The sequence below is a fragment of the Hemiscyllium ocellatum genome, chromosome 23 (assembly GCF_020745735.1).
Source record: "Hemiscyllium ocellatum isolate sHemOce1 chromosome 23, sHemOce1.pat.X.cur, whole genome shotgun sequence".
NCBI lineage: Eukaryota > Metazoa > Chordata > Chondrichthyes > Orectolobiformes > Hemiscylliidae > Hemiscyllium > Hemiscyllium ocellatum.
The window spans coordinates 45,314,220-45,323,488 of NC_083423.1; the positions used below are offsets into that span (position 1 = coordinate 45,314,220).

The following is a 9,269-nucleotide window of genomic DNA, read 5'->3' on the forward strand; positions in this document are numbered from 1 at the left end:
AGGGGTAATAATAACTTTGCGGGATGGTTCCCTCGACCAGCCCCGAAAACTCTGGGTGCTAGCGATGGCCTTAGAGTTTCCCCACCGAAAGGAGCAGTAAATACCACTTGTTTCTGTAATCAGAATGATACAGCACCCTTCCGATTAGGGAAATTATCTTGTGTCCACACCAGCCAAGCCACTGCCATGACCAGTCCCCAGTTATTGAATGGGATATATTGGGTGTGTGGCTTAAAGGCCTACCCATTTATCCCCGGCGAGAAGTACGTTTGGAGTGGCGGATGTAACGGGAATGGGTGCTAGGACCATCCAGTTCAAACACTGCCTCAAAGCCAGAAAGGCTGGAGTGGCTGCTGCTACCTCACCTATATAATTCCTCACTTGAGACTGTTAAAGAGAGCCCCAAAAATACCTTAGAATAAACAGGGAGGAAGGCGAGTAACCCGGAAAGTAACCGAAGGAGATCGCCTCCTCTGGACTATGATACCTATGTATGGGACTGCTCGAGCAGGAGTAGAAATACAAAAGTTGGTGGCTTCCCTGGAAGAGTTGGCCAACAATACTGCTGATGCGTTGGCCGAAACCGAATACCAAGTAGCAGCCATAACAACCAAAATGATTGCCACTAGGCTAATGACCCTTCAGAACAGGATGGCTCTGGATTATATTCTAGCAGAGAAGGGTGGTACCTGTGCACTAATTGGAGAGAAATGTTGTACATACATACCTGAGGTCTCCTCTGACATTACTGATGTCTCCAAACATGTGTGAGACAAAATCGCCAAGATAAGGGAGGCCGGTAATCGGTACTGGAACGAAAAAGGATGGGAATGGGGGAATTGGGGATTGACTGGTTGGGGAAGGTGGTTAGTCAATCTAGCTATCTATGGATTATTGATATTAGTGGGTCTGGTGGTAGGGTTCAATGTCCTAAAATGGGTAATGAGCCGACTGATGACATCCCTTGGGGAGGGAACCCAAATAAATCATCAGATGCTTTTACAATCAGCAAGTGATATGCAACAAAGAGAAAGTCAAAGAATGCTTTTAGAGTTCGAGGGACGAACAACACAAATGTAAAATGTAAGATTGTGAACCTCAGCTCCAGAAGGCGTAAGAGGCAGAACATAAGAAAATGACTTAAAGGAGACCTAATAAGTGCAAAAACAACAGTTAGAGAAAAAGAAAAAGGGGGAATTGTGGGAGATTAGAAATGTTGTTTTTGTAGGTGGGGGGAAGGGAAGGGGAACATTATACAAATGGTCGCGGAATTCTTGTAGCATGTAGCATACCTAAGGCTAAGACTTTAATGAATATAGAGGGTCTTTTAAAGAAAATAGTGTTAAGCTAGGAAATAACTTTCATTTCACAATAAAGCCTATAGTATGATAAGAGAAACTGGAATAAAGAACATGCTGTAATAAACAAGGAACAAAGTATGCTGACAAGGACAGCAGGATGGCCGGATAAGAAAATAACTAACAAGTGAGGTAATTGACTTATGATAGGATGGGAAAAGGAAGTTGTGATTCCGCAACTTGTAAACTGAATAAGACTGCTTTAATGTGTTATTTTCACGCGCATTTCTGTTTGATTACAGAAGCGTCCAGTTCTTGCGAGTCTGTAATAAATTGTTCTTGTTTCTAAGGCTTTGTCTCAGGCTGATTGATTTGTGAGTGAGTTCTGTTTCTCACAGGCCCTTAACTCTTTGCTGCATGAAGGACACGGAGCAAGGCTAAAACAAATATTTTTTTTAAAATGCTGGGAGAAACTCAGCAATCTGACAGCATCTGTGGAGAGCGAACCAGAGGTGGGGTTCCGAGTCTGATCTGACTTCTTCAGAAACAATGCTAAATTGGCTGAGGGAGCAGAAATATATTCAAAAAAAAAGTTAAAGGAATTGTGTGCCCTCTCACTAGGCAGGGTCACGTGCCTACAGAAAGGGCAAAGTATCAAAGCCAAGGGCACTGCACCTGAGGGCGGATCATAGTCATAGACTCACACAGCTTGGAAACAGACTCTTCTGCCCAACTCATCCATGCTGACTCGGTTCAGAACTCTGAACACAGAAGGTGCACCTTTGCACTAGTTTTCAGTTATCTACGGCTATTACCTTTCCTTCCTCACAGATGCTTCTCCTTTCAAAGATAGAGTGACTTCAAAGAATTCTCCCAGATACAAAGAAATGCTTGTGCGTTTTCCGCTTTGGAAGTTACCTGAAAAGTGCAGGGACTTTGTCAGTTCTCCAACATTACCGCACGACAGTCATCAATTGCACATTAAACTGAAATGAACTATTAATGTCAGCGAGTGATGGAAATACCTAAAATACTGAATGAACGCTTCAAGCAGTCGCCTGCCAGTTTGTAACTGCAGTGTCCTGGAAACTCATAGAAGCTCCCATCGAAAGTCTGGATGCGATACTCCCCGAACAGGCTGCAGCGAGCTTCTCTGTTGGGTTTGTTCTTGCTCTCAGTGAGTGACGGATTCCCCTGTCCTGCACGACAGACATAAAATTATACAACTTGGAAACAGATCCTTCAGTCCAACCTGTCCATGCCGACCATAATCCCAAACTAAAATAGCCCTACCTACCTGCTCCTTGACCATGCCCTTTCAAAGCTTTCCTATTCACATATATATCAAAGTGTCTTTTAAACATTGCAATCGTGCCCCCATCCATTACTTCCTCAGGAAGTTCATTCCACACGCAAACCACCCTTTATGTAAAAATGTTGTCCCTCATGACATTTTAAAATCTCTCTTCTCTCACCTTAAAAAAAGTCCCTTAATCTTGAAATCCTCAGGAAAAGACATCTATCATTAACCATATCTATACCTCTCACGATTTTATAAACCTCGGTAAGGGCACCTTTCAACCTCCTACCCCCCAATGAGAAAGTTCCAGCCGATTCAGCCTTTCTTTAAAACTTAAACTTTCCATATGTTAAAGAACAACTTGTCTCACCTTCTCACAGGGGTGCTTCAGACTTTTTACACATTAAACTCTCCAGAAACTTTAAAAGGTGTTTTTCCTGTTTGAAATATGTCTTTAAAAAGCAGTCTTAGCTCAGTGCACCCAAGGAATGAGGAATAAACTGGAATCAGTTAATTCAATACCCCCAGTGATAGAACCCAATGATTGACAGTGCCAAAATAATGTTCATATTGCTGCAGATTATTGATCTCGTGAAATCAAGCTTACAATACCTTGAGAGCAGGACATCAAAGTGAAGAGGAGAAGCAAAGACAGACAATTGCTTGCCATCTGTGAAAACCAGAAAGGAAGACACTTAACAAAATGCTGTGCAAAATGATTGTCATTTCCACTTCTCTCCCCTCCTGCAAATTTGCAGACAAAACTACAGAACGCATAACTAGAACAAATAATCTCACATACTTGCCTTTTGACTCGCTAGTCTGCCCAACTCCTTCAAAGTTGCAGCTTTGAATAATACTTGAATATTCCACACAAGTCCCCAAGGACACGGGGGGCTTTGCTGCTGTGGACAGGGACAAGAAACAAGTAGCACTTACCTTGGCTCCTGCTTTTGGGGAGACAGACCAAGTCTAGAACTAAACTGACTTCAAAACAACATGCTCTGAACTTCAGCAGGGTGAACTCTACGACGTGATAAGTGCCTTCTGGGGAAAACAGTCCAATTTATACAGGACAGGAACTGTAGAATAATCAACATTTTCAGGGGGTGGGCCAAACTTTGCATGTTATATCCTTTAGCGAATTCACGGTATCAGATTCAATAGAATCACTACCCAAAGGAAACAATGGAAGGAAACTGGATAAAACACACTGACAGATTTACCAGACGTGAAAGAACAACTTTCGAAAGGCAAGGTTTCTTTTTAATCCACCAATGAGACTGTAAAGTAATTAACACTCCAAATAATCTCTCTCAGGAACTGAGTTTATTTGGCAAATGCTTCCACAAGACAGAAACAAAATACTCACAGCTCATGCATAACATCCACTGAATCATCTTCTGAACTTCTAATTGGATTGCAGTACCGATAACAAGAATTATCAAATTTTATAACACTGATCATTTCCACAATATTGAAAGTAACTTTCATCACACCAGCCATTTAAAAAAAAGCAATATCTCATTCTTTGGCCTTGTATACCCAGCAGGAGTGTTCTGAAGCAGGGTCACTCGACCGGAAGCGTTAACTGCTTTTTCCCTACGGAAATGCAAGATTTGTTGTTTGTTTCTGATTTCCAATTGTCACAGTTATTTGATTCTTTGCTGTTTTCCTTTAGCTTACAATGAGTTTGGAAACAAGGACATATTTTTCCCAAAGGGATGGCATTCAGTTGAACCAGATCATGTCACTGTCCTTGTAGAAGTGGGAACAAGAGCATTTAGAAAGTAAGCACAGGACTGGGCTATTTAAGCCTACTCCACCAGTCAATATGTTCATGGCTGATCATCCAACTCAGTGCCTGTTCCCACTTTCTCCCCATGCACCTTGATCTCTTCAGTCTTAAGAATTATATCTAACTCCTTTTTGAAACTATTCAATGGTTTAGACATCAACTGATTTCTGTGGCAGGGAATTCTATGGTTCACGATTCTCTTAATGAAGAAATTTCTCCTCATCTCAGTCTTAAGTAGTCTACCCAATATTTTTAGACTGTCATTCTTGGTTCTGAACTCCTGGGTAATTGGCAACATCTCCCTGTGTTTACCTTGTCAAAAGTTTTTTAGAATTTTATAGTTTTCTTTGAGGTCATCACACTTCACCCACCCCCTGCACCCCCCTGCACACACACCCCCATCCTCACCACACCCCCCCCAGCAATTCTTCTGCACTCCAATGAATATAGTCTTAACCCAACTCAATGTCTCTTCATACACCAGTTCTGCCATGCCAGGAATCAATTTGGTAAATTTTTATTGCATTCCCTCTATAGTCAGAACATCCTTCCTCAGAGAAGGAGATCAAAATTGCACACAATACATCAGATATGGTCTCACTAAGGCTCTGTACAATTACAGCAAGACCAGGTTATCCCTGTACTCTAATCTTCTCACTGACGGCTAATATACCATTTGCCTTCTTCACTACAGGTTGGACTTACTTTCAGGAACTGATGTACAAGGCCATCCAGGCCTCATCCTACCTTCCTATTTCACAAGCACTGGCCATTCAAATGATAATCTGCCTCATGTTTCTGTTGCCAAAGTGGATAACTTCACATTTATCCACATTATACTTCATATACTGTACGCTTGCCCATTTACTCAACTTATCCAATCATACTGAAGTATCTGCATCTTTCATACAATTCAATATCTGACCCAGCTTTATCTGTAAAACTGAAGATATTATATTTAGTTCCCTCTTTTAAGTCATTAATACATATTGTGAATAGCCAGGGTTCAAGCACCATCCTGCTGCATCACACTAGTCATTGCTCACCACTTGGATACTGTTTATTCCTACTCTTTGTTTCCTGTCTGTATCCATATCAGCACACTACCCCAATCCCCCCATGTGCTTCAATTTTACATGGTAATCTCTTATCTGAAGCAAAGCCTTCTGATAGTTCAGGTAAACAACAGCCACTGGCTCCCCTCTTCAACACAAATAGTTGCATCCACTCAAAATTTCAACAGATTTGTCAAGCATGATTTCCTTTTCATAAATCCAGCTAACTATCTGATCCTGACATTGTTTTCCAAATGCTCTGCTATTAAATCTTTTATGATGAACTCCAACATTTTCTCCACTGCTTATGTCAGGTGAGCCAGTCTATAATTTGTGGTGTTACTTCTATCTCCTTTTGTAAGCATAGGTGATACATTGGCCACCCTCCAATCTGTAGGGACTGTTCTAGAGTCTTTGGAATCTTGAAAGCTGACCACCAACATATCCATTATTTTGTGCCACTTCCTTCTTGGATATAGATTATTTGGCACTGGAGATGTTTTAGCCTCTAATTCCATCAATTTCCCCAGTACCAATTCTGATTTCCTTCAGTTACTCCCTCTCACTAGACTCTGTGTTCCTCCAATGTTTTTAGAGACATTATTTCTGTCCTATAAACCCTACGTTTCCAGGAGCAGCAGGTGGAGATACTTCCTGTGTATGTTCTGATTCCAGACACAGAAGGAACATACCACTGCAATGAACTTTCCTTCCAAGGCTTACGCCTTCAGACACTTAGATTTCCCTCAAAATTAAATTATATTGAATACTCTAGAGCACTTCTTCTGTGGATCTCTGCATTATGCCCTTACAAACTATAAAGATATCACAAAAGATGAGTGATAAACATAGTTTAAACATTCCCCCAATCTTACTCACCCACGCATCTGCTAGATTTTGTCCCCCATGGCAACTTTTTTCAACCTGACATCACCTCAGGAGATCCACCTCTAGATTTTGTGAAGGTTCCCATCCATTCCCATTGCTGCACCGACTGGGCTCGATATGGGCATGACCCTCAGGCTTTTAACAGGAGACACTGCAACCAACGTTTATCTCTCAGCTTGTGCCAATTCTGTTGTTAATCCAACTGTGATGACAACTGCAGGACATACTTCCCAGACTCAGTATCACAAGGAGTTTTGTAAGACTTGAGCCTAAGGAGCTGGAGTGGTTGGTTAATAAAGTTGTTGGAATGAGAATCACTGGCTTGATTGAGAGTACTAATGAGGAAACCTAATCAGAGGAAAAAGAAGTCAAGAGATGTTGAGAAACAGATGCACTCTTGTAGAAAAGGCAAGGACATTGAAACAGAGTGGAGAAAAGCAGGAAGAAGAATAAAGGCCAACACGCAAAACAAACTGCACACCAAAATGGAGCAATATGTACATGAATGCAAAAAATATTTGAAGTAACATTGGAAGCTTTGATGTATTAGTAACTAAGGAGGAATATGACATAATAACAACAGTGATATGGCTGAGGAGTGCATTTGATAAATTATGATTAAAACTTTTGTAGGAAAGACAAGGGAAGGGGAATGCAATGTAATTGCATCATTTCTGAATCATCACTACACAAGAATAGGAGATTGTTTTGGGGCAGAATTACGATAAGATGTATGATATGATGTAGATATGAAGTGGGGAGGGAAATGGTATAAGAACATCTGGGCAATAATTTTGGGTGATTTGCACCATCTCAACAGACTGGAATAAAGATAAAGATATCTCAGGGTGCTTTCTAGATCATTATATTCTGGGAGAAGAACCTGATGTGAGAACATAAATAATGAATGAACTGAAACCTAAGAACTGAATTCAGTTTAATACAAAAATAGAAGTCAACAAGTCTCAACAATCAAGGTGCTGAGCTAAGAAAAGACCAAGTTATTTCATTTCATAAAGGGTGTGGCCCAAATGAATTGGCCATTGATTAATCGAGGATCGTCAATGTGGCTTTGCTAAATCAGAACTATGTTTGACAACCTTCATAGAAATTTTAAAGAATCAACTGTGAATTGATAGAAAATATTCAATTGATGGAATGTGTGTGTGTATATATATATATATTATATATATAATATATATTTATGTATATATTTGATCATGATGTGGAGCAGCTGAAAATGTGTTGCTGGAAAAGCACAGCAGGTCAGGCAGCATCCAAGGAACAGGAAATTCGATGTTTCAGGCATAAGCCCTTCATCAGGAATCCTGATGAAGGGCTTATGCCCGAAACGTCGAATTTCCTGTTCCTTGGATGCTGCCTGACCTGCTGCGCTTTTCCAGCAACACATTTTCAGCTCTGATACTCCAGCATCTGTAGACCTCACTTTCTCCTCCATGTGGAGTAGCCAGTGTTGGACTGGGATAGACATAATTAAAAATCACACAACACCAGGTTATAGTCGAAAGTGTAGTGCTGGAGAAGCACAGCAGGTCAGGCAGCATCTGAGGAGCAGGAGCATCGACATTTTGGGCATAAGCTCTTCATCAGGTTATAGTCCAACAAGTTTATTTGGAAGCACGAGCTTTCAGAGTGCTACATCATCATCAGCTGGTTGTGCTTGGTGTTTGATAAGCCAACTTACAGAAGGTGCGCTGAAATAAAGCACTGTGTGATGCAAAAGGAAATGTAGCATTAGGGTTGAAGCGTGACTTGACTGATAGGAACAAAAGGATAGGATAAATAGATGTTCCTCGATTGGAGAAATGCAAGACATGGTATGCCTCAATAACCTGTGATTCTTGGTATTCAGAGATTATTTGCTTTGGGTTCTAGAACCGTTCTTGAAATTTGCAGATGACTTTGCAATGGAAAAAAGTTTCAAACAGGAAGGAGAGTTATAAAAGACTTTAGGAAGGTTTGGATTTACAGACTTGTCAATAAAACCATTCAACATGGATAAGAATGAGTTGGCGTAATTTGGGACTGAAAATAAGATTTAAGAGATTGTGCTTTAATGGAAAGAATTTAAAGCAAATCAGAGGCAGGAAAAGAGATAGAAAAGGAACAGAGGTGCTTGAAAGTTAAATTACATTTTCCTGAGAGCGTGAATGCACATATATAATACTGTGTCAAAGCTCCAAAGGCATTTTCAGCTTTAATAAGAAGGAATGTAGAGTCTAAGGGTAAAGAAACAATGATACCTCTCTACAAAATATTGGTTAGTTACAACACTCTATGTAGGTTTAGGCATACTGTATGGAAAGGATACTGAAACATTGACAACTTAGAATATACATTCACCAGGATATGGTCTAGATGAGAAGTTATGATCATGACAAGAGATTTGGAACTTTCCTCACTGGAACAGTGAAGCTAGGAGGACTTCTCAATTGGGGATTCTAAAATAGTTATAAAATTTCATAGGTTGACTAGAGAAAGACTAACTCTTTTGACTTGGTAGTCAAAGATGATCACTAATTGAACACAAAGTAAAGAATGACCAGGGGAGTATTTTTCTTCAACAGAGAAATGTTGAAGTGTGAAAGTGTTTTCCCAGAACTGAGGCTGAGACCATAACATCTCTTCAGGAAAACCTGAACAGCTATTTGTCAGAGAGGAAGGTTGGAAGGCTTCTGAAGGAGATAGAACAATGGGATTAGTTTGGATTGTTAACAAAGTGCAATCAAGAATGCCATAGGCTGAATAAATTTGCATTGTGCATTCTTTCTGTTCTATAGAAAGATTGTTAGGGAGGAAGAGATCATCAACTGTCACAATTATTACTATTTATTTCCCATTTTCAACTTTAACTTTGGTTTCATTTAAAGGCATGGTAAGTACTCCAACCACAAGGTTAGCTTTGAGAA

General features: G+C 40.3%; 1 protein-coding gene across 1 annotated transcript in view; it reads right to left on the reverse strand.

The window, feature by feature from the left end:
• vwf (von Willebrand factor) overlaps positions 1-3,623 on the reverse strand; it is a 121,528-nt gene extending 117,905 nt beyond the window's left edge. Inside the window, exons 1-4 of the mRNA XM_060842954.1 lie at positions 3,538-3,623; positions 3,211-3,268; positions 2,324-2,497; positions 2,114-2,216 (exon numbers count right to left, since the gene is read on the reverse strand). Coding sequence (XP_060698937.1) covers positions 2,114-2,216; positions 2,324-2,497; positions 3,211-3,268 — 335 coding nt within the window. The 5' untranslated portion in view covers positions 3,538-3,623. The remainder of the gene's footprint in view (positions 1-2,113; positions 2,217-2,323; positions 2,498-3,210; positions 3,269-3,537) is intronic.
• Between the last annotated feature and the right edge of the window lie 5,646 nt (positions 3,624-9,269).